The sequence below is a fragment of the Eleginops maclovinus genome, chromosome 6 (genome assembly GCF_036324505.1).
Source record: "Eleginops maclovinus isolate JMC-PN-2008 ecotype Puerto Natales chromosome 6, JC_Emac_rtc_rv5, whole genome shotgun sequence".
In the NCBI taxonomy this organism is placed as follows: domain Eukaryota; kingdom Metazoa; phylum Chordata; class Actinopteri; order Perciformes; family Eleginopidae; genus Eleginops; species Eleginops maclovinus.
This window is the reverse complement of record NC_086354.1, coordinates 2527594-2553814: the sequence shown is the minus strand read 5'-3', so window position 1 is coordinate 2553814 and position 26221 is coordinate 2527594. Positions and strand designations below refer to the sequence as shown.

General features: G+C 40.8%; 1 protein-coding gene across 1 annotated transcript in view; it reads left to right on the top strand.

The window, feature by feature from the left end:
• The first annotated feature begins 214 nt into the window (after positions 1–214).
• Positions 215–26221, top strand: part of rnf31 (ring finger protein 31) — a 34172-nt gene continuing 8165 nt past the window's right edge. The window contains exons 1-19 of the mRNA XM_063886319.1: positions 215–431; positions 1782–1980; positions 2404–2550; positions 4880–5035; positions 5341–5397; positions 5663–5852; positions 7060–7234; positions 7906–8039; positions 8376–8548; positions 11098–11331; positions 14478–14630; positions 14920–15081; positions 15165–15350; positions 16612–16818; positions 17273–17446; positions 21199–21297; positions 22264–22353; positions 23312–23426; positions 25216–25328. Coding sequence (XP_063742389.1) covers positions 1783–1980; positions 2404–2550; positions 4880–5035; positions 5341–5397; positions 5663–5852; positions 7060–7234; positions 7906–8039; positions 8376–8548; positions 11098–11331; positions 14478–14630; positions 14920–15081; positions 15165–15350; positions 16612–16818; positions 17273–17446; positions 21199–21297; positions 22264–22353; positions 23312–23426; positions 25216–25328 — 2763 coding nt within the window. The 5' untranslated portion in view covers positions 215–431; position 1782. The remainder of the gene's footprint in view (positions 432–1781; positions 1981–2403; positions 2551–4879; positions 5036–5340; positions 5398–5662; positions 5853–7059; positions 7235–7905; positions 8040–8375; positions 8549–11097; positions 11332–14477; positions 14631–14919; positions 15082–15164; positions 15351–16611; positions 16819–17272; positions 17447–21198; positions 21298–22263; positions 22354–23311; positions 23427–25215; positions 25329–26221) is intronic.

Below are 26221 nucleotides of genomic sequence, written 5' to 3'. Positions count from 1 at the left end.
GTACCTTTACAGGTTTTAATTGTATTATTTATTTTATCTTACTTCTAATGCATGTGTATTTTCTTATTTACATGCTGCTGTGAAGAAAATATTTCCCAAATTGGGATCACTAAAGTATATCTTATCTTATCTAAAACGTCGGTTCAGAAACTGGTGGATGACGTCACCTACGCTGCTACCATGTTTTGCTCTAGCTCGAGACAGAGCCCGGTGTTTTCATTGGTCGAGCACTGCACTGCACATTATTCCCTGCGATGGTGTGTTCACCGTACTTTAAACGCCACTGGTAATACGTTACTGTGCACCACCGATAACCACCTTTCATTCTGCGATAAAGAGACTAGCTCCCCGTAGCAGAGAGTGAATGGAGGCGGCGTGCTGAAGGAGCACCGTGAGGAGCAACACCGGGACCGTGTTCCTGTAGCCCCGAGGTAGGCGGCCGTCCCCCGTCACACCGCAGACTGCACGGATGTCCACTGAGAATGGCTGTGTGTTTCTGACGGGGAACGACGTGACGGTGTTTGGCTACATTCAGAAGCTAACGTTACATTCAGATGTCTAGCTAGCTACATCTTCATATTGCTTTAGAACAGTGATGGAAAGTAACTAAGTACATTTACTCAGTACTGCTTAAGTACGTCCTTACTAAGTACTAAGTATTTCAATGTTTTGCTATTTTTTACTCAAAGGTTAACAGTGTACTTTTACTCCACTACATTAATTAATCCCTTTAGTTACAGATCTGGATGAATGATGGTAAATATAATCAGCCCTTAAATCAGACTTTAGTTCACCTGCAGTAAATCCAGCAGCTACCCTGCAGTATACAAAGCCATTCAAACTAGCTGCACCTTTACCAGCTCTGAGAACACTTTAATGATCAATCATTATAAAACATATCAGAGATATTATTAGAAGCAGTTTAATAGTGTCGCTGCCAGTGTCAACAGCAGTGCATATTTGACCAAAGATTCAAAGATTGCATAGGAGACTTACATGGTCCCTTTGCACATTGTCCTGGATGTTCATGAATCTAAGTTTAAATGTTTATATACAAATGTAGATTTACTATATTCTCAAAATTGTACACAAGTATAATACACTGCTTGAGAAAGTGTACTTCTGTCTTTCCTACCCTGCTGTTAAAAGAATACAAGTTTTTCTAATGGCCATGTTGCAAAGCTTTAAATACTAAGCAGGCAAAACATGAAAAATACAACTAAATATTCCTACCTTTATAAGCTGCAGCAGTTAGCAATATCTGATAAAAATAGTAAGACGGTTGAATGGATTGCTGTGACATTTGATACAAACATGGATGTTGCCCTCAGAAAGAACTAAATAATATCCATAAATGAATACATTATTTATACATCAATACCCTACATACATTCGGGACATTCGGGGATGCTTGTACTCTTAATCTAGTCCATGCTTAGATCGATATGTCAGTTTTTTGGGTGTAAATGCCTGCAAAATGAATGACATTTCCATTAACCTGCATCATCAATTGTCTTCATGTTTATTTAAGCATAAATGATAGCATGCTAACAAACTGAGTCTAACTGGCTAACAGTATACCTGCTATACAGCAGCATGCTGCAATTGCTATATTGAGCACATTAACCTGCTATGCGGAAATGTAGCTTCTTTCTCTGATGTCACAATAACAGAAATGTGTGTGTGTGTGTGTGTGTGTGTGTGTGTGTGTGTGTGTGTGTGTGTGTGTGTGTGTGTGTGTGTGTGTGTGTGTGTGTGTGTGTGTGTGTGTGTGTGTTCAGAATGCCGTCTCTGTCGGAGCAGCTGCAGGAGGTCCGCAGTCGGGCTGAAGTGTGTCTGTACTCTGGGGGGAGGGTGGCGGAGGTGCGGGTGGGGGTGATGGCTATGGCAAATCTGCCTTTACCGCCCTGCTCCAAATACTGCCACATCACCGCAGAGACCATGGCCATAGAAAACAGCTTCGGAAGCAACCGGAAGGAGGTGAGAGAAACAAGCGCACAAAGATGAACATGTACACATGAACATTAGGGACGCACCGACGCTACTGCTAGCAGGGTAGCCCTCAGCTCATCATAAAACCACAACTTCCTCTTCATGTATAAAGCAAACACTTTATCTGTAGGAAAGCAGGAGAGGCATTAGCATGAAGATAACATAGAGACCAGGGATGCAAATGCCTCCCCACTACTGCAATACCTAATGTTTGTAAAGTTTTGAATGCTAAAAGCTTACACCCTGAAGGTAAGAAAAAAGAGGTCTGGCTGACAAAATTGGTCGTCTCTTTCTAAGTGTTTCATTCTCAGCTCTGTGGATGTGAGATTTGGATTGTAGGTTTCTACTAATTGAACTTGAACCTGAAAGCTTTTTAACCTTTGTTCTCTTTTCTCTGTGTTTCTTCCTCAGACCCTCGCCTCTCTCCAGCGCTTGTCTACAGCGTTGAACATCCTAGAGAAGTATGGCTGTAATCTGACAAATCCCAACAGGCCGAAGTACTGGAGGACTGTGAAGCACAACAACCCAGTGTTCAGGGCCACTGTTGATGCTATTCAGGTAACAACACACATTATACAGTATAGTTACAAAACAATAAACTAGGGATTTGAATTAATTTTGAACAACAAAATACAAAGACATCTTTATGTACTGTACATGCCTCATGACACATAGACTGATGCAGGAAAACGTTGTTAACCCAGAAAGCATTTTTACACTTCCTGTTTGTCAGTTTTGAAACCAACATTTTTTTATTAGCTGCCTGCTATAAGGTCTGTGGTTAACACAAGCTGAAGAGATTTGGAATTTTTAATTCTATGACATAAAATACGTGAATAAATATCCAACTGGTGACTGTCTGAAGTTTCTGTGTGTCACATAAACATAGGTTGATCACAAGTGACTAAATGAGACTACTAACGTCATCGTGCCAAACATTAGCCGTTAATTTTGGCTGCTATTTTAGATTTAGACTTAGTCTTTACACGAAAATGGTTATTAGTTTTAGTCACATTTTAGTCCTTTTTATCCTTCATTGTTTTAGTCTAGTTTTAGTCGACGACAACTCAAAACGTTTTAGTCCAGTTTTAGTCAAAATGTTTTTCTCTCTATAAACTAATTCAGTTAGGCAAATACAGGTATCTGAAATTGGAATCAAGGTGACAGTATCAAGTGTTGAAATTGGCAAAGCAACATTTCCCTCTCTTAACACTTGGTGTAATATCTGGATTCCTTTCCTTAGTGGGATATCTCTAGACTCTCACATTGATGCGATGCTGCTGTGCTGTCCTTGCTGATCCGCTAAGGTGCATACTATCTATATATACTGATATAATAATATTATCATTAAAATATAGTATATCAAGTTCAGATTTCGAAGATTCAAATTATGTTATAACACAATACAACTAGCCTATTATATATGTCTACCTGGCCTTAGAGATAAGAAACCATACCCAAATATCTTCCAAATAAATTGAAGTGTAATCTTAAAAAACATGACTGCAGCGTGACTGGATAGTTACTGCAATGCAAGCCCAGCCAAAATTAGCCTGGAAGCCAGGCTCATTCCTATGCTACCGCCAACTGAAAACTTTTTTGCAACAAAGGCTAAGCCAACATGGCTAACTAGCACATTTGCCAATAGTTGCCGACTGCCCAGTAATATTGACTTAACGTTAGCGAAATGATACACTTTGTCAGCATTACGACTTATCATGTATTGTTACAGTTTACAGTTAGCTAGCGTACCGTGGCATAAATAGTAGGATGGTGACGACACTGAAGTTAGCATCCGATTCAGAGCTTCTAATTCGGCAGTGAAGGGATATTTAATTTACAGCGCTGATCGACCAATCCTCCGTTTTTTAAGGACCAGACCACATTAGACAAGTTGCTGATCTAAAACCACTATACCTAAACTCATCATATCTGGACTACATTATCCCAGAGAGTTTTAACATTCTTTATAACACAGTTTTGGATTTGTGAAAATACAAAAAAGGGAGATTTCGCTGCTTTTGTTTTATATAGACCACATTGGACCAGGTCCTGATGTAAAACCACTATACTTAGTAAATTAAATATCCCTTAAATTTCCCCTTAACTGCCAAATCGGAAGCTCTGAATCGGATGCTAACTTCAGCGTCCTACGATGGTGCGCCTTCAAGTGTCTCTTCAGGTTGGTCGTATTCTTCCCAACTAATTTGTAGCCACATGACGTCTTCCTTTTCCCGCAGTAACAGCGCAGTGTGTCTTCCTTTCATAAATAAATTGTGTCCATATATCTAGTACTTTTTTTTTCCGACCAAAACCTTTTTCCGCTGAAGCCATCATCTGGTTATTTTCTCACTGTTTGGACATCATCACTTTAGCTGAGGGATGTGAGTGACGTGTGCAGATTCCCCGAATGCCAACTAATTTAACCAATGACAGGGATGTATTTTGACAGACAAGACGGAGAATTTGGGGAAAATAAAATATCCTGCATTTTGAATGTCCGATAGTCCACCATTAACACTTTAGTCCTGTCTCATCAACGAAAACAAAATATAGATTTCGCCATAGTTTTTATTATCAAAAGTATAATTTTAGCTCGTCATTGCCTCGTCTTAGTCATGTTAAAAAGGTTGTTGTCGAACATTTTTCGTCATCGTTTTCGTTGACGAAATTAACACTGAGCCGTTAGATGTTCCTGGACCTGTCCCATGCTCACACTGATCCTGTCCTGAATGTGTCTTTATCCTGCTCTGAGACTGCTGCAGTTGTCTCTCTCTCCTGTCCCTCTCCTGTGCTGACTGACAGAACTTCTACATATAGAGCCTGGGACTGTCCACCCTCTTACCTTGCTGTTTGGGAAAATATTGATTTGTTTTTCTGCTCTCAGGGAGGACGAGCAGTGCTTTGTCTCTATGGTTACTCCAATCAGCAGCAGGACGGGCTCAGCTTCCCCGATGATGTCACAGATCCTGATGTTGGTCGAGTTGCTGCAGTGACGCTGGAAGTGATGAGTCTGAGGATGGAACTAGAAATGCTTACCAAGGTGTGTGTGTGTGTCTGTGTGTGTGTGTCTGTGTGTGTGTGTGTGTGTGTGTGTGTGTGTGTGTCGCTGTTTCATTTCAGCCATCTTGATATCATTTATTTAGTGTTGAGCCTCAACATTAGCAATCTTGCAGATGGAACTACCCACTTAGTGATATCGATGTCAGTGTTATTGTGAAATACTAATAATTGTAATCGTTGGACAGTATATGACGTTTCTGTAGCCATATATCGACACTCATGGTACCTTTTACTTGGCGTGAAAACTAAAAGCACAGTAACAATTTTCCGTTGTTTTGATCCCAGGAGGCTCATCCCCACCCTGAGTTCTATGAGAGAATCATCCCTACACTCAGACACAAGGTACAGTCCACCAATCTGCCATCAGCTCTGTCATCCCTTCATTAACAAACACATGAGCTCAAAGCCATAACTGTGGAGGGACTGACAGATGGAAATATAGAGCTACTGGTTACCTGTATGGGTAATGGGAGCTTCATCTAAGACAGCCATTGCACTTGTTGAAATGTTTTTTGTTGTTACTTTACTCTGAAGGCAACCATCTCTTAGTTGCAGTTTATGAAGACCTGTGGTGTCAGATACTGCTCTCTCTCTCCACTCCTCTCAGGATGTGGGTCTCAACACTGACGCTGTGGTCTGCCACTTCTCCTCCTCCTGCCACTCAGACGGTCAGACTAAGTCTCTGGCCCTCCCCCTCCACCATCACTCCTCCAGGGGGGGCAACCAGTCCCTGTCAACCACCCATCAGAGTCTCAGGAACATCCAGGTCTGTTCCACCTCCTCAAACAAACACCCAGGTAAGATACAAAGCTCTTCTCCATACACATGAGCGTTTGATGCACGTTCGTTTCACTTGCTTTCAATTAGGATGCGCGACCAGGGCTCCCAGAGTTAAAAATAGTTCAACTTTTGGAATGCAGATCGCTTGTCATGTTACGATGGACAACAATTACAGCTTAGAGATACCTTTTCTTGCGTAAAAATAAGTACGGTATATACAATATGGTGGAGAAGTTATTATCTTACTGCAGGTCTTTTGTTACCCTGACTTTAAAATCTGTCCTGTGTGGCACCTATATTCATTTTATGAGCACTGCTGCTTAAATGACACTTAAGTGGGATAATGTGCAGCGAGGCGGTTGTTATGGGGAAAAGAACACCCAACAGGCTGAACAGGGAGTCCGACGCTGCTTATCACACGGCCTGATACTAAACAAACTAACGACTCGACTCCCAATATTAATTGAAATTATTTTATTGACTCAAAAATGATCGTATTTCTTCTGCTAAGAAAAAAAACAACTCAGTTCCACGGCGCACCAACGGCTGGATCTGCGACAACAACAACTTTACGGCAGCACTGATCGAGGTTTTTCTGTAACTGTTCAAGTCTGTTCACAGTTTCTGATCCACTAACAAGTCCTTAAACCCTGCAGAGCCCCGACCGTGTTCCTGTTGGTGTTTACTTCCTGTATGTATTCTTCTGGTGATTTATCTGACGTCCAGCGCTCCATCTTTTAACCTCTTTCTCTTTCTTGATCCTCCTTAACAACGGTCATTTTATTCCTTGCAGCGGTCTGTACTACAGGATTAACAATTGTCACATGTTCTGAATTGACCAATCAGAATCGAGTATTCAACTAGGCCATGTAATAATTGTTAATATCTTTGGCTAAAGTTTCACAAGTTCTGATGTGACTGACCAATAAAAAAAAAGACTATTTTAATGTGCTGTTTTGTTTTATTATTTCCTTCCTATTTTATACATTTTTGGGACGTGCTTGTTTATTGTATTTATAGACAAACTGTTGTAGTAATTACTGTTGTAATAATTAATTGTAGAATATTACTTCATGAGCATTTTATTTGACCGGTACCTGTGCCTAGCTCAACCTTAGCAGATAGTAGGAATATGGTTACTCAAACAAATATTCTTCAGAAAAATTACAGATTACAGTAGACAGTACACTTTGTTTGGTCAGTAAAGTGCTATTTCTGTTTCAGAGAACTGCACTATCTGTGGAATATTCCGGATCTCTGCCCACTGCGTCACCTGCCTGCTGGGGTTGTGCTCAGAGTGTGACCGGCTGTACCACTCCTACCCAGAGAGGGCCCACCACCGACGGACAGTTGTCTCTTCCTCGTCATCTTCATCATCCCAAAATAAGAACAATCACAGGTCAGCAATATCGAATATGTGCTACTTCTTTTACTCTAGATCAATTATTACCCATGAATAATACATTCTGAGTGGCCAATCAAAGCATTCTGAGGTCTATTGTTTAAGATTATTTGTCTGATCATTTCAAAATAAACAAAATAATCTGTAACTTTTCTCATCAGGATTCATAGAAATATTTAAACTTTAATTTAAAGGTATCAACAAATGTATTTGTCAGTCACTTTATGTCACTTTAAGTGCTGCTCAGCCGTGGTTAACGCAATAAAGGTGCTTTAATTAATAAAGTACCTTATCTTATTTTAAGTGTGTCTTTCCTGTGGATTAGACAGGAGTTTGTTTATTAAATGATGTCATCATTTTAGATAGGAATAAAGGGAAAGGATGTTTTCTTAAATTCTACATACTGTTTTCCATTTATCTGCCAAGTATGTTCTTGCTCTCGGGGTTTATAATGCCCTAAAAAAGCTCAACCCATACAATTCTGTAGAACACTGTCAGTAAACGCTGACCACAGCAAAGTTGAGTTACAATTCAAACAGAATGAAAGTCAAAGCGCTAAAACTTAGTGACTGATAAGTGAGTGAACAGAACCAATGTGTGGGGATGCTCTGTATATTCACTTTCTACCAAAGAGTACACTGGGCTTACAGTCCCTCCTTCTGTTTCAGTTCTTCCACCTGGCGTTGCCTGCACTGCACTAAAGTCAACCCTGTCCACTGTGTGCTGTGTGAGGAGTGTGAGCGCCCTCGCTTGGAGTTGATCAGCTCTAAAGCCGATGAATCTCAGCCTGCCACCATCACTGGTCTGTTTCTCCTCCTGGTGCATCGTACAGCTCCAATATCCAATCCCACCGCCCATATTCTGCTACTTCATAAACTAAGATGAACACATAAATCTATTGCATCTATCCTTTACTTTCTTCTTCTGCGGTCATGTAAAAGTTAGCTTTGTTGCCTTCAAAAATGTTTAATGTATTAATGCTGTTTGTAATTGAAATGATGAAAGTAATACTCTATTTTAATATTGACTCCTGCAGAAAGTGTTGAGTTTTATTGACAGCCAATTTTTATTAAGGAGTGGCTTTAACATCCGATTCTGAAAACTGACATTTGGTTGTGTGTTCTTGTGTTCTGCTCAGAGTGGCAGTGTAAGAGCTGCACCATGGTGAATGCAGCCAGCAGTATTTTGTGTGAAGTGTGTGAGAGACCGCGCTTAGCCACACGACCTCCAGTGACCCCGTCGCACCCGCCAATCACGCCCCCCAGACCTCCAGCACCAGTACTGGGCATGCCCGGTGACCCCGACAGCCAGGTCAGTCAAGTGTGTGTGTGTGTGTGTGTGTTCCCTGCAAGTGATGATCAGAAACCTGCTCCCCATAGCAAATAAAAAACAGTATGCGTGTTTATGGTCCCTGCAGGTCAGGATCAGAAACTTGGTCCCCATAGCAGATCAAAAACAGTATGTGTGTTTGTGGTCCCTGCAGATGAGGATCAGAAACTTGGTCCCCATAGAAGATAAAAAACAGTATGCGTGTTTGTGGTCCCTGCAGATGAGGATCAGAAACTTGGTCCCCATAGAAGATAAAAAACAGTATGCGTGTTTGTGGTCCCTGCAGGTGAGGATCAGAAACTTGGTCCCCATAGCAGATCAAAAACAGTATGCGTGTTTGTGGTCCCTGCAGGTGAGGATCAGAAACTTGGTCCCCAATTTGAATCAAAACCATTGTGTTATATTTGATCAGACCTGGTCCAAATTGCAAATAGAAAACAGTGTGTGTGTTTTAATGATCCCTGCAAGTGATTATGAGAAACTTGGTCCCCATGTAAAATACAAAACTGTGTGTGTGTGTGTGTGGTCCCCACAAGTGATGATCAGAAACTCGGTCCCCAGTTTAAATAAAAGCCAGTGTGGATGTGGTGTTTATCATGTTTGGTTTTAGCCATGTCAGCGCCATATTCAAAACAATACAGTAATTAAATCTGCTTATTTAAGGGAGCACAGCAAAATACCATGGGAATATAACCAGAGAAGCTGTCTTTCCGAGAACAAGTCGTATAAAATCAATGTCTTACATAGCCTGCAGAGTGAGTTGAAGCAACACAGAGTGATCCTGCTCTGCAGCAACACTCAGGAAATGAATCCTCACTTCACTTGATCTGTGTTCATGAGTGCTACAGGATAATCATATCGACCTCTGATTAAAGCTTTCTGCTGACCAGCTTCTTCAAAGGTTCCTTGAAGAACAAAGGTCTTCAGACCCCATTCAGATCGTGTTGCAAGATTAATAACATTTTAACACTTGGAAAATGTGGGCTTCCAATGACTCTGAGCCAAGATATGCATGATCCTGTGAGTCCAGATGTTGTTCTCCAGTGTGTTAGTTGTCGGGTACCTTAGCTGTTTAAAGAAAAGCCAAGAAATAGGAAGTATATGCAGCAGAGATAAATGAGTACCAGCCAGCTGAGCTGAGACAAACTAAATAGAAAAAGTCTGTAAGGGCTTCAGAAAAACTAAAAGGTGACATTCCTGTGTAGTTATTGGCTGACCCCTCACCTTTCTCATGATCATTGATGGTGGAGCCCCAGACCGAGGGCGATTGATGCTCATTTTGTGCTTCTTCCGTTTTCTAATAATCAAACCAGTTGTCTCTTTCTCTCCAAGATGCTTGCTGGTGGTGTTGTCTTCTATTTCAGCCTGATGCTGGTCTACAATCTTGTCCCTGATGTCCTTAAACATTAGTTCCACCATGATCACAAGAGCTGTCTATGGTCTGGCCCTCGGTGGAGAGGTTGTAATCTGATTTATTGACTGTGGACAGGTGTCTTTTATCCAGGTAAAGAGTGGACATCAGGAGTACTTTCTTAAAGCGAGAGGACTTATTTAACCTGAATCCTTGTTGGTTGCAAGGGGACCTTATACTTATTTCCCCCAATGAAACGCAAATCAATTTACATCTTTTTTTTAATGTAAATGTATGGATTTTTTTTTAATTCTGTCTCTCACTGTTAAAATAAACCTACCATAAAACATACAGACTATTCATTTCTTTGTAAGTGGGTAAACTGACTAAATCAGCAGGTGATCAAATACTTATTTCCTCCACTGTATGTATGTACAGTATATCCCAATGATACCCTTTGAAGTGATTCATCATATGCTAGTATAAACTCTAACATATGACGTCACGTGAGAATGCATTTTCACAACTAAATTAATATTTATACTATTTACTTTTAAAATATGTAATAACTGACTGTCCGATTGAACAAGAGGGAAGTTTACAGCAAGCAATCTCCCCCCCCAGCCTGAAACTCCTCCACTGGACTCCTTTGTTTACTTCTGTAACATGGTGACGTCACTATGTACTATGTAACAATCCGTTTCTATTGGCTAGCTCTCCGACTCATTGTACGTGATGGGCTAGGACTTGACCGATCACAACCGCGAACCAATCAGAGCAGACTGGGCTCTGGTTTCAGAAGTAGAAGTACAAAAGAAACTGCTTATCAACTTAAACCAATTAAAATCCATCATTATATCTGCGGCAATAGGCAGTATCTTCCCTTCTGTGCAGCGGTCCATTGTTCGGAGTCAAATTATCCAAAAATGTAATTCGAATAGAGAGACGACGTCTACAAACGCTGTGTGTTAACATTTTCTAATAGCCCGGCCTTCGTCATCTTTATATTATGAAGTACAAGTGAACCAATCAATTCAGATAAGAAAATATTGATGAATTGGATCTGTGAGTATTCAGATCTTTGCGAATAATGTTCATACACAGTTTTAGGCACAGTTTTGAAATGGATGATAAATGTTTTGTTTTTGTTACTAAGTCTCTCCTTCCCTCTCTCCCTCAGTGGGTGTGTCAGTTCTGTACCTACCTGAACTACTCTCCTGCGACAGTGTGTGAGATGTGTGACCTGGCTCGTCCGGAGCCGGCCCCCCTCCCTGTGAGGCTGCGCCCCCCCTCTCCTGTCAGACGGGTGCCAGCCTTGCCAATCAAACCCAAGGGCCCCGCTCCTGAAGACCTGGACTCCTGGAGGCAGAGGCTGATGAAAGAAGAGGGACTGAAGCTGATCCAACTGATCAGAGCAAGTTCATCATCTTTCATTGTCCTTTGATCCAGAACACATTTAAAACAAACACCTACACTACCCTCCCCTTCACTCAAATCACTCTGAGTGCCCTTCTTTAAGGTGGAGGGTGTGAATACAGCACAAAGCTTTGAAAACAACAGACTTACCTCTCTAAAAAAGTCATAGCTTTTATGAAACCATGGATTCAAATCATCATCCCTCAGAAGAAAAAAAACAATAACACTGAAACTCTCGAAATTCTTTAGCGCCATTTCCTTCTTCTGTAAACCTCATCTACTTTTAACTTTGTTCTTTGTGAGCGGGTTGGTTTTTGCAACCGTCCCTGTACATACACATAACTGTAAGTCAAATGAAGACACTGTTTCACTGTTTCCAGACTTACTTCTATATCAACATTTTGAAAGTGTTGCTTAGTTTGCACAGTTTACAAGTACTGGTTAGCACCTAACTTTCAGTAGACAGGTTGTTCCATGAGGGACACAAACCGCATTCGTCATAATCAAGTTGGGCAGCCGAGCCCCCAAGAGGTGAGCTGAGTGTTGACGCAAATCTCAACGACATTGGGCCCATTGAGTTACATTTGAAAGCAGATCAGCATATCATCGCTTATCAGGTAAATTAACTTCCCAGTCTGGACATGTATGCCTCTTTTCCACCAAACCGGTTCCAGGGCCGGTTCCGGGCTCGAGCCTGATAAATCTCTGGTTCTTCCTCTTTCCACCGCAGCGGGGCCAGCTGTAAGCACCGAAAACCGGTTCTTAGCTGCCCGGCAAGAACCAGGAACCAATACGTCACGCTTACATCGGAGGCGGCAGTCGATTTATCCTGATCAACAACAACATAAATACCTAGATTTACCTTCTTTCTCAAGCGTAATTGTTGCTGAAATTGTAGACGAACATTGAACCTCGCTGTAGACTCTTTTGAAGAAGTGGTGCTTGTCTTTCCAGGTGGGCTCGACAAAGCAAGAGCAACAGGAGCAGCGCTTCGTCACAATCTGCCATTGTTGTTGTTAGTCATAAGCAGCCACGTAAACGGTTATGTCATTACGCAAACGATGACGCAATGGCGCAGCTCCACCAGTGGAAACACAAGTGGTGCTACAGAGTAGAACCATATACAGTGGGGCAAAAAAGTATTTAGTCAGCCACCAATTGTGCAAGTTCTCCCATTTAAAAAGATGAGAGAGGCCTGTAATTTTTATCATAGGTACACTTCAACTATGAGAGACAGAATGGGGGAAACAATCCAGAAAATCACATTGTAGGATTTTTAATGAATTAATTGGTAAATTCCTCGATAAAATAAGTATTTGGTCACCTACAAACAAGCAAGATTTCTGGCTCTCACAGACCTGTAACTTCTTCTTTAAGAGGCTCCTCTGTCCTCCACTTGTTACCTGTATTAATGGCACCTTTTTGAACTCGTTATCAGTATAAAAGACACCTGTCCACAACCTCAAACAGTCATACTCCAAACTCCACTATGGCCAAGACCAAAGAGCTGTCAAAGGAGACCAGAGACAAAATTGTAGACCTGCACCAGGCTGGGAAAACTGAACCTGCAATAGGTAAGCAGCTTGGTGTGAAGAAATCAACTGTGGGAGCAATTATTAGAAAATGGAAGACATACAAGACCACTGCTAATCTCCCTCGATCTGGGGCTCCACGCAAGATCTCACCCCGTGGGGTCAAAATGATCATAAGAACGGTGAGCAAAAATCCCAGAACCACACGGGGGGACCTAGTGAATGACCTGCAGAGAGCTGGGACCAAAGTAACAGAGGCTACCATCAGTAACACACTACGCCGCCAGGGACTTAAATCCTGCAGTTCCAGACGTGTCCCCCTGCTTAAGCCAGTACATGTCCAGGCCCGTCTGAAGTTTGCTAGAGGGCATTTGGATGATCCAGAAGAGGATTGGGAGAATGTCATATGGTCAGATGAAACCAAAATAGAACTTTTTGGTGAAAACTCAACTCGTCGTGTTTGGAGGAGAAAGAATGCAGAGTTGCATCCAAAGAACACCATACCTACTGTGAAGCATGGGGGTGGAAACATCATGCTTTGGGGCTGCTTTTCTGCAAAGGGACCAGGACGACTGATCCGTGTAAAGGAAAGAATGAATGGGGCCATGTATCGTGAGATTTTGAGTGAAAACCTCCTTCCATCAGCAAGGGCACTGAAGATGAAGCGTGGCTGGGTCTTTCAGCATGACAATGATCCCAAACACACCGCCAGGGCAACGAAGGAGTGGCTTCGTAAGAAGCATTTCAAGGTCCTGGAGTGGCCTAGCAAGTCTCCAGATCTCAACCCCATAGAAAATCTTTGGAGGGAGTTGAAAGTCCGTGTTGCCCAGCGACAGCCCCAAAACATCACTGCTTTAGAGGAGATCTGCATGGAGGAATGGGCTAAAATACCAGCAACAGTGTGTGAAAACCTTGTGAAGACTTACAGAAAACGTTTGACCTCTGTCATTGCCAACAAAGGGTATATAACAAAGTATTGAGATGAACTTTTGTTATTGACCAAATACTTATTTTCCACAATCATTTGGAAATAAATTCATTAAAAATCCTACAATGTGATTTCCTGGATTTTTTTTCCTCATTCTGTCTCTCATAGTTGAGGTATACCTATGATAAAAATTACAGGCCTCTCTCATCTTTTTAAATGGGAGAACATGCACAATTGGTGGCTGACTAAATACTTTTTTGCCCCACTGTAAGCACCAGAAAAGCACAAGAACAGTTCTTGAACTGGAACCAGTTTGGTGGAAAATGGCATTACATAGCACTTTAAATCCTAAAAGTTGTAAAAAGCACTAAAAGTTGAATCCAAAGTTAATTTCCTGGATTATCCTGGCAATTCTGTACTCCAGAGTCAGGCCATTTTGGCTTCTTGAGACAATGAGAAATTTTCATAGGAATGAACGTGGCCCCACCTCCACCAATGTATCCACTTTGCTTTTTATATCCATCAGGGCAGTAGATTTAGCCACTCACACTACTTGGTTTTAAACGTCCTTAACACCTAAGTTCAAAGAGCAAACAGAGTGTGAGAGGGAAGGAAGAGAGGGAAGTGGTTGGCATGGAATTGGTGTCTGTATTGTAGTGTTCTGTCCTTCTCTGTGTGTGTCAGGATGGGGAGAAGAAAGGAGTGAGTCCAGAAGAGGTGTACACAAGCATGAGGGTAGCAGGAGACAGCAGCATCCTGCCCTGCAAGTGGTTAAAGACGGAGCTTCCTCTGCTGCTGGACCAGATCAGCACGCTGGTGACAACATCTCCCCTCTCAGTCAGTACGCCTCTCCCTCTACAATAGGAGTCTTTTACATCCTGTTTATGGGTTAATGGTTTTGCACAATATAAAAACACACAAACATAACAGATAACAAATGGTAAACAGTGCAACAGTTAGATAAAGTAACATAGGTATTTTTTTAAATCAATCCAGCTAGGTATAGATTTTTGTCATCATTGGAAGGCCAGTCCAGATCTTTGTTTCTCTGAAACGGATGGAAAATTGAGCTCTATTTTTTTGGTTCCTCTGTTTCCTGGTAGTGATTGACTCTTCTCTGATACAGAGCAGGTCCCGTGACACTAAGGATGATGGGAAAGAGGTGGAGGGTGCAGAAAAAGAAGGTGTCGTCCAGTTGTCTCGAGCAGAGGCCAAGCAGGCCTGGCTGACAGCAGGGGGGGACACTGAGAGAGCAGCCAGACAGGCTCTGAGAGACCGACTCTCCAAGGTGACTCACATGATGCTGAGAGGTAATATTTCATCAGTCCTTTGTCTAGACATGGCATCATTTTGCTTCTTCTCCGCCCTCAGGTGAAGGAGCTGAGTGCACTGGGCTTCAGCGATGAGGCTCCTTGTAATGAGGCTCTGAGGCAGAGTGGGGGTGAGGTGAGGGGGGCCCTGGCCCTGTTGCAGAGGCCCCTTTTGGAGCCCTTCCACAAACACATTTGGAGTGACAAGCCCGAGCCTCCTGTAGACATCCATCACCCTGACAAACAGGTGAGCACAGGAGAAGCCTCAGCCTGCAAACGGACACCGACAGTAGGCCGGACCCACAGTCCCAATGACAACAACAATAACAATATGTCCTGTTTATAGAGCCCAAAGGAACTCAACGACACTAATATTAACAGGGTAAAGTTCATAAATCAATTTATGAAAAAAAACGCACTTTAAAAAAGAATTAAGCCAAAACCAAATACTTTAAGTATTTTAATTACATGCACATTTTACGTTCAATTTTATAACGTTTGTTTTATGTAAACACTTACATTCAATGTTATGTTTTTCCATTACGTTGAAGTGTGAAATAATTAAGTAACTGTTAGAGCAGCAACAGACTAACTAGTCAGCATTGTGAAGTGCAAACCTAAGAATATACACAATAATATTATTATGAACCCGTATGAATACTGAGTACATAAGTAGATTTACTTACAATACTATTCGTGTATGTACAGCATAAACACGTTAAAACAACTTTTCTTCTTCAGTTATGTGTTGTTAAGCAGCGGAATATTAAACAGTAACACTCACCTAAAGTCCGTCGTTCGAGTGTAGGTTGAAACACCATATTTCATCATATATATGTGGGCCGAGAATCCGTTTTTTGAGTGCAGCTTACTTGAAATATAAATCACACAGTATTCATTACACAATAAACACTGCTTGGAAAGGGTGAGTTTTGATTTGAGATCCGAATAAAGACCATTCAATGCAGTCCCGGATGTGTTCAATGACAGATTTCCAGAGGGAGGGGGCAGCAATGGAACTGTCTCTGTCCCCCAAATAAACGTGAATTCTGCTGGTAGGCTCCCATTTAACCCGAGCCCCACTGGCCTATCATTAGCTAATGCTCGCTTTGCTAGTTTGTTAAAATGTCACCATGTATAATTGTTTCAAGTACAGAAGTTTGCAGTTATACCTTAAGAGTCAGTGCCACCAGTCTTGTTGACAATTCAATGCAAGCTGCTATATGTTTTAGGTCCGTATCTCTAAATACTTTGACAGCTAAGAGAGCTCAGACATTTCAGGTCTGATGAATCAGTTTTTCTTTGGAATCTTCCTTATAAAATACAGTATGCAAAACAGTATAAGGGAAGTGTGTGGTGAATGTGATTTATTGCTTTGGTTCAGGAATCATGGAATTTATCTGGTATTGCTATGTGCTAATACTTTGCAATATAATATTTGACATTCTTGGAAAGCTGTCTAGTGTCTGAACTTCTTGTGTTCTTTTAAAATAATTATTCTGTTCCAGCGCATATGTCGGAGGTTACTGGCAGTGTACAATCTCCCCAGCTGGGGCCGCTGTGAGCTGGCTCTGTCCCTGCTGCTGGAGCACAGCGCCACCTACTCCCTGGAGGACGTGGTGCAGGCTGTGAGAGAGTCCCACGACAGGGAGTTCATCCGGAGAGTGCTGGCTAAAGAGTGTCCCATCTGCCTCTCTGTGTTCCCCCACAGCAAGGTATTGACACATGGGCTGTTATGGGTGGTTCTAGGAGAGGGGCTACATTGGCCAGTGCCCCTGTAACACTGAGTTTGGACCCCTGGCCCCCCTCCAAAAGAACAAATCGATGAAAATGCAATTTATGTAAATGTTGCAACCTATTCTGTGCTGTAAACTGGGCTTAAGTTGCTGGGTTTCAGCCACTTAGTTTCATTAATAAATTGAAACTAAGTGGCTGAAACAAATTTTGTGACTAAAGAAATGCCAAAAAATATTAAGAAATAAAATAGAAACAAAGTTTGGCTGCATTAATATTATATATATATATATATATATGCACCGCTCATTAAATGATTGGCCCTATCCCGGCCCCCCGCAGTAAAATTAGTCCAGAACCGCCGCTGGACACTGACTGTATGAGTGTTGCAGCGTTACTGTCAGTCATTTCCTCCTTCCCCCGCCCCCCCTTCAGATGCAGTCCCTGACGTCATGTCAGTGTTCCGTGTGCTGCGGCTGTTTCCAGCAGCACTTCACCATTGCTGTGAGGGACAAACACATCAGAGACATGGTGTGTCCCGTCTGCTGGGAGCCCAACATCAACGACCCTGAGCACCTCAACAGCTACTTCTCCACCCTGGACATTCAGGTATGATATTCCATGAGTAGATGAATGACGGCAGGCCATGACTATCATGTGGGGTGTAATTCTCCAGCGGAGCGAGGGAGGTTTAACACTGATATGATGATAGCTTCCTCTATGATGTCATCAGCAGGTTTTCAGTGTCAAAACTGTTTGCTTGGGTCAGCATTCATTCAAAACTTCACACCTACTTTAGAGATATTTTACAAATGAAGATTCAAGATTCAAAGTCTTTATTATCATATGCACAGCCACAGTGTAGATATGGAAATATCTCCTCCAACAATGCAACATAAATATATATAACAGATAAAGCAATACAAATTCAAAATCAATAAATAAATAATAATAATAAATAGTGCAAGAACAAAGTCAATGATATACGTGTAAGAAAAATAAATAAATACAATAAGCTAAATGTTGCAGAGAATGTAGCAAGTAACCAAGTAAATACAGGAGTAAATCCACTCTTCCCAGTGACCTTTTTTTATCAGTTCAGAATGCTGCAGCCAGGATTTTATCCAATACAACAAAAATAGATCAGTTTTCCCCTCTGCTGGCATCCCTGCACTGGATACCTGTGTCCTGAAGAAGTTAGAAATCATCTTTAAGTTATTTTACTGACCTACAAAGCCTTGCATAATCAAGCACCTTCATATAACAGTGACTGAATATAATTGTGATTCCCAGAATGAACACTCGGATCTTCCACTAGACGTTCCCAATGGTGTAACACAAGAAATCTGGGGAGGATGGCTACTGTTTTTATGGCCTTACACTGTGGAACAGCCTTTGCTTGGATCTTTCAACAGCTAACCCCTAGGATTAAAAAAAAATGAATTAAGGACCAATCTTTCATTTGGCTTGTTTTGTTTTTGTAACTAATATTTACCTATTTTAATTGATTGTTTTGTTTCTCTGCTTCTCATCTTGTTCTGTTAAGCATTTTCAGCTACATCTTTGCATGAAAGGTGCTAGACAAATAAAGATATAATTATCATTATTAAGGCTGGGACTACCAAAATAATAATAATGCTGATGAAGGTTTTGACAGTGTTTTCATCTGCTATTTTATGACAATATTGAACTACATTGAATGTGTTTTAGCTTTGGGAGCTAATCGGTTTCCATTCATATTGTGTCGTAGAAAAAACGTTTGAGTTAATTGCACGGGTAGGGTTGTAACGGTTCACCGAAATTGCGTTATACTACAGAGTTTGTGTAGACGTGTGTTTGTGTTTATAAAGTTTTATAAGGTAGTACCATGGTTTTTTTGTTAAGGTCCCAAACCGTTACAACCCTAGGTACAAACGCATTAGTAGATGTTAATTATGTATCATGTCCTGCCACCAGGTTTTAGAAATGTCACCAATTCAAGACATGTGGACTCGAGTCACATGACTTGGACTCGAGTCATGATTTTAATGACTTCAGACTTGACTTGATCAAATTCGGCATGACTTACGACTCGACTTGAATACTATTAACTCGAGACTTGACTCGGACTTTGCCTCTTTTAATTGTAATGACTTGACATGCCTCGAGTCAAAAGCTAAATTTCCTGATCATGGACATCCTTCCCTGCAATGCGAACCTGCGAAGCCCCAAAGACCGTAAAGTGCGAGAGCCGGCAGGCAAGCGCGAGCAATGCAATCATGTGGCGGATTTTGGCCTTTTTGGATTGGATCAGGGACCTAACCAGCGTGATTGGATAATCCCCGGTTTTCCCCTCATTAATATTCACGATTTTCCCGGATTTCATCTACGGAAAAGATGCAATTGCGCCGCGGAAGGGAAGCCTAGTCGAGAGCTGTCCGTCTGGTCTGCGTCTCTCTCTCTGTCTCTCTCTGTCTCTCTCTCTCTCTCTCTCTTGCTTTACACATTTCAACACTTAATACTGTCACTTTGATTCCAATTTCAGATACCTGTATTTGCCTAAATGAATTAGTTTATAGAGAGAAAAACATTTAGACTAAAACGTTTTGAGTTGCCGTCGACTAAAACTAGACTACACCTATGAATGATAAAAAGGACTAAAATGTGACTAAAACTAATAACCATTTTCGTCCAAAGACTAAGACTAAATCTAAAATAGCTGCCAAAATTAACACTGACACACACACACACACACACACACACACACACACACACACACACACACACACACACACACACACACACACACACACACACACACACACACACACACACACTCACAGAGGCAACACCTGAGAGAAAAACAACCTTCTCATTGCCACATTACTGTGGCACATGTTAGTTCTCACTGTAATTAAAGGAACATGTTTACGTACTGTAACATGCTCAAGCACTGCTTTCAGACATCCACTCAGCTCATATGCCTCACTGGTCAAGGCGCTTTACTAACTTTATGGTCACATTGGTGCCTTCCGTGCTAATACAATTCAAACCCAATATTCCCTCTCACTTCTTCTCTGAGATACTTTGAAGGTCTTAGGGTGCATGTGTATATTGTAAAAGATTTCAATACAGAAACATTGAACATATTTCAATCTGTATTTATAAAATTAGACTGTAGATTAGATTGATGTTAAAATGATGATCGATAGTCTAATAATTGCAATATCGAGTGAAGAGTACATGATGACTTGTTCAGGACTTGAAAAAGTTCGGGACTTGGACTTGGACTCGACTTGCCCTTCTCTGTCTTTACTTGGGACTTGACTTGGACTTGACTGCTAAAACTTGGGACTGACTTGTGACTTGCCAAACAGTGACTTGGTCCCACCTCTGCCAATTACTGTAAATATGTAACTCAGACACAGTTTCTTTATTTGTGATTGACATTTGGAGTCCTATTAACGTGAAACTCCCACAGAGCTTTTTTTAAGTGACAGAGAAAAGGAAGATTAATGTGCAGCTCAAATTTCAATCAGAACTGGATGTAAATCAAACACAGCTTTAGACTGATGAGCTCAAGAGGCAGCAACGTGTCTCTGGGAGCTCAGCGATAGATGATTCATATATTTATCTGTAATGATTAACAGCTTCTTGCATCAATAAGTTCTGTCTTTCTGCTGCACCCGTACTCAGAGTGCTTTGGAGAGCTTGTTCTGGGTCAGTGTTAACATTCAGGTTACTGATACTGCCGTGAAGCTGGAACTTGCTTAATAATATTTCAGTCCTGGCAGCAGGGGGAATCTCCAGGACTTACTGTATGTACAGTTTAGGGCTCTGAAATTACTTTTATTTATTTTATAATGTGTACCGTTTGTCATAGCAGACTCTGGTCGTCATGACTTGTCACATATTTCATACTGTAATGATAGCGAGACAATTGTACAAGACTTCAAAAGAGTTCAAGGTAGAAGCAGCAAATAGTAAATATCCATAATTTAAGTCCCTAGAGAAAAAACTCAACACTACACTTCCCATAATGCTTCTTGATGGAATCTTTCCTTAGGTCTTTGCTACCTTGAACTGTAAAACCCCCATACCCCCAGTTTGTAACGCAGGCTTCCAGTTATGAAATGTATCTCTGAGACAAAATGTAAAAACATGATGACATCACTCTGACATGAGTTAACGAAGCTGCTCCACAGACACAGGAGACATTATGCAGTTGTTTTCTGAGTAGAGATAAACTTGACTGGTGTTCCTTTTCAAAAGATCAGCCCTGTGTTTCTGCATATTTCAGCTCATCTGCTTTTACATCTCTTTGGTTGTTGCTAGCTCCAGTGATTGGTTTGTACCTTCTGTTGTTGTGTTTTGTGCTTCAGCTGCGGGAGTGTCTGGAGCCAGAGGTCTATGAGCTGTTCCACAAGAAGCTGACGGAACAGGCTCTCATCAAGGACCCTAAGTTCCTGTGGTGCTGTCATGTGAGTCCCAGAGAGTCACTTTTGAAGACAATGAAAGCCTTGATAACATTAAAGACACTGTGTAACGTTTACTGGCTAAAAACAGATAACTTATTGTTACATATTTTGATGAGTTGTGTACTTACATTATCCCAAATATAAGTTTTCTCTGGTTGTCTGCCAGAAGCTGTCATACATTGACTTGTTATTCAGTTCTAGTAACATTTTGGCTCTACACCTTTAAGATCTCGGTAGTTTTTAAATCAACTTTTAACCAAATGAAGTTTCCAGAGAAACAAGCTGAGCAAACTTAGCCTTTAGCTTGTAGCACTTCTGGCTTATGTCCACTGAGGAAACACTGATTATTAATGTGAAATTGCTGTATTCTGTGTTTTACTGGTTTTAATCACAGGGTCCTTTTGTTTTCCTACTTGAAGTGTAGGAGTAAAAAGCTGAGAATATGTTAGCCTTTAGCTTTGGCTTGTAGCCTCTCCACCCTGTTTTTATAGACAAGGCCTTATCCAATTCCCTGGAGCCAAAATCCTATATCTAACACATTTGATTATTGTTCTGAATGAGAAAACCTCTGTTTATAGATTATAGATATTTTTAGTTTGATTGTCCCCAGGGGGAAATTCATTTTCACAGCACTGTACACAGTATACATACAATATACAAACAACAAAGCATAACACAAAAAACAACAGACACACATAACGGCTACACTCAGCGAGGCCTGAGCTCTATTTTTGTGTCTGCACAATTAGCACTCTAACAGTTTGGTCTTTTACTCCTATCACGGTTATTTAAAACAAAGGCGTGTGACTTGGCTGCAAAAGATGTGTTTGATGCAATATCAGTAAATCAGTCTGCAGTGGTCTATACATTTAAAATAGCTGATGTTTACCTGATGTCCACTGGGGCTTTATACTGTATGAGAATCCCTGCAGCCATCTTCTCTAATCCTTGCCTCTCTCCTCTCCTCAGTGTTCGTACGGGTTCATCTATGATGGAGACCAGCTGAAAGTCACCTGTTTCCAGTGTCGCAACAGTTTCTGTGCTCAGTGTAAGAAGCCTGTGAGTATTATGTGTCCCACTCTCTGGTGTCCTTCTTTTCTTTCTCTGTCAAATGTGTTATCTTCTCTTCTCCCCCGCATCATTGAAGTTCGACCCTAAACATGTTTACATGATGTAAGACAAGGTAACAATGTCTGGACCAGAGGCAGAAAAAGTACTCAGATTATTGACTAAAGTATAAGTAGCAATACTACAGTGTAAAACTATACTCAGTTACAAGTAAAAGTCCTGCATTCTTTCAAAATCGTACTTTAGTAAAAGTACAAATGTCTTAGCATCAAAATATACTTTAAGTACTAAAAGTACCCATTATGTCTTGCCTATGTTTCTTACAGACACTTATTAAAGTTTCTGCTTAGGGTTATTTAAAGAGCTCCTTTTACTTGTAGTTTAATATGTAAGATTATTATTAATAGCCTTTCAATTATCTATGGTGTTAATGTAATGCATGAGGATTTGTATGATAACAAATATTACATGTAATAATAGTATGATGTCTTGATGCATTATTTTATTTGATGTTTTATTGGTCATTTTACTTTATTTTGTCTTTTTCACACTTTCTTACTTCTTTTGTTTATTTTGTTTTCTTCTACATTATTAATTATAAAATGGAACAACTGTCACAAAACAACCAATTTCCCCCCGGGATAATTAAAAGTATTTCTGATTACGCTGTAAAGAATATGAAGTTCATGTTCTGAAATATTTGTTACTGTATACAAAGTGAACAAAAATAAAAATATAAGTATTATTATTAAGATGTTGTTCCCGTCAGTTTAATTGAGTTAAAGACTCCTAGGCTCTAGTTGGGTTTGATCTTCTGGGCCGTGTTGGAATCTTACCAAGCAGCACAGAGGAAAAGCAGAGGAACATCTGTCTTTCCTTTTCAAGCGTGGATTCACCCAGGAAGAGGACGGGTGGTTACCGTACATGTGTGTATGTGTTGTCTCTGCAGTGGGAGTCTCAGCATGCTGGCCTGTCCTGTGAACAGTACCAGTCCTGGAAGAGAGAAAACGATCCAGAGTACCAGAGACAGGGCCTGGCTGGATACCTGCGAGACAACGGCATCAGTAAGCACCCACGCACACACGCACTTTTTGGCAGTATCATATATCAGCTGCAGTTCTTAAAGGTGTTTTTCCTCCACCACATCAAAATAAATGAATAATAATAATACATAATACATCATAGATAAAATGTATCAAGCACTTTTCCCAGTTCTCGAAGACGCTTTACAAGAAAATCTGAGAAGAAAAAAAACCTCCAAAAACAATAGGGGGGATGGGGTAAGATGAGCCAGTGGGTAAGTTGACCCACACCCTTTTTCTAAGGAACTACACATTTGTTGTCATCTGACCATAAATTCATCCTGACATGAAGGTTGTTGTTTTCATTGACTAGAGAACAACATAAGTAAATGTTGGCTCATCTTACCCCACTCTCCCCTACTCTCCCCGACTGAGCTAAGAAGAAGAAGGGGGCTGGAGTAGAGGAGTATAAATTGAAAGAGTTTTGAGGGCTTTTTTGGATGGTAGTGGTATTTCGAATGTGTCTGGGGAAAGAGTTCCAGAGGGAGTGGGGGGCTGCAGCGAGGCCTCTTTCTATTGTAACATACTGTGAAAAGAAACTTAGTGGGTATTTTGTTTTTTTCCACCAATTTGTCACAAAGTGTAGGGACCAACAATCAATCAGGATAATAATAAAATAAAAACATAATAACAAAATCTTTATGTTTTGGAGCGTGAACCATGTTCTGATGCAATGACATGTGCATGCATGATGTTGTGTCACGTCAACTGTAGTATGTTTATCTATTATGTCTGTAATTTCACATTTAACCACGTATTTAGGTCATGTCAAGTCAGGTTTTCATGTATTCACGTCATCTCATGTCTGTCTAAGCATTTCTGTCATGACATGTCTCGTTTTCCATTTCCTGTTTTATTTTGTACTTACCTCTTATCTCTCATTTTAGGCCCTGTTACTTACTCCCTTTGTGTGTTTTCCCACCATCGTCAGCATCTGCCCCGCCCCTGATTGTTTCCACCTGTTCCCTCTCACCTGATGTATAAATAGTCCTGTCTCCCCTGCCCAGTGTCAGTTCGTCTTGTTAGTGTACTCGTCCAGTCATGTCAGGCCTCAGGTTAGAGAAAGTAATATTCAAGTCAAGTGAGTTGTCGTGCTGCTCAAGTCAAGCTCAGATTCATCTCTAGTGTAGACTTCATCTTGAAGTTCTCTTTTTGTTACGTTTTGTTTTTCCTCCTTGTGAGCGCTTTTTGTTACACCGTTATACTTACTCTGGTTGAAGGATTTTTGTTCATCTTTATTAAAAGATCTTTTTGTTACATTCAAGCCTGTGTCTCTGGGTTGTGCATTTGGGTTCTCCTGCTTTGTGTCGAGGTTGTGACACATGTGCTCCTATGGTTACACCACGTGTTATAGGAACACATGGGAACACATGCATAACATACTTAATCAGTTTAATCCCTCTGTAAACCTAACTGCTATTTTTAGTTAAAGCATGAGCATTAATGTGTTTGAAATATCTATTTTGGGAAATATATAGTAATATTTAAATATAAAGAAAAGCGTCATCATTCAGTCCTGAGAAATTACTAAATTGTTAATAATGAATATTTCTAAAGAAAAGTGTTTTGTCACTATGGTTTTGAAGGATGTGCTTGATAGTCAGATCTGGTGGTGCTCAAGTGAAGTGTAATGTCAGAGTGGTTCAAGACATTTATTCATATAATAAATAACCTGCAAACTGTCTGCTTCTTTGTACATTATATCTAAAAAATGTCCCTTATCTACTGACACTACCTTTCTCTTCTCTCTGTTCCCCCCCCCCCCCCCCAGCCTGTCCTAACTGTCGCTTCCAGTATGCGCTGTCTAAAGGAGGCTGCATGCATTTCTGCTGCTCTCAGTGCCGCTACCAGTTCTGCAGCGGCTGCAACAACCCCTTCCACACGGTGGGTCTGATGGAACGCTGGTCCACATATTACTGTTACTATCCTACAACTTCCTTTTAAAATACTTAAAATGATCAAATGAGATTCAGTCTTCAATTCAAGTTAAAATCTTAAATACTAGTCAAAAGATGATTTTTCATAAATACCTTTTATTCCATTTTTTTTTAAAGATTGTAGAAAGTGAACTTTGCCTGGTAGGCCTTTATATAGAAATACTCCCCAGTTCTGATATAACTGGTCCAGGAATGAGTCTTAAAACCTGGATATTAGTCAACATTTGAGCACTTCTGGTTGCCTCGTCTCAAAGTTTTTTCAACATGTTTTTTCTTAGAAGCCTGAAATAATGTCTGTGGTCAAGAGATAGTCATGTTTTGTTCTAAGACATAAAATATGTCAGTAAATACTCCACTGGTGAATGTCTGAAGCTTCAGTGTTTCATAAAAATGGCGGTTGCTAACGAGTGTCTAAATGAGACGACTACAAATCATCCCGCTGCCTTTAGCTCAGTGGCGACGTGAAATCCTGTGACCGTGATGTACTCAGTGTGGCCAACTTGTTGACTTTCTCGCTAAATCTGGTGTCTTTCTTTTTCTTTTCGTCAAAAGCTACTAGCGAGAAATCTAAAGACTTTTTCTGGTGTTATTTGACACTTTTCTGCTCGCTCTGGCTTACAGGGCCACTTTGCCTGTCCCAAGCTCAGATAAAGGAGGAGGGTTGGACGTAGATCCAGTAATTCAAACCCGCATTACGGTCTTCTGATTAAATGTATTATTCTAAAAGGTAACAATACATAGACAACATTAATTTATTTAATATAGATCAAAGCATTAAAAGTCATTTTAAGAAGGTGTTTTTTACTGACTTTTTGCCCCTCCCACAACGTTATTCCCCTA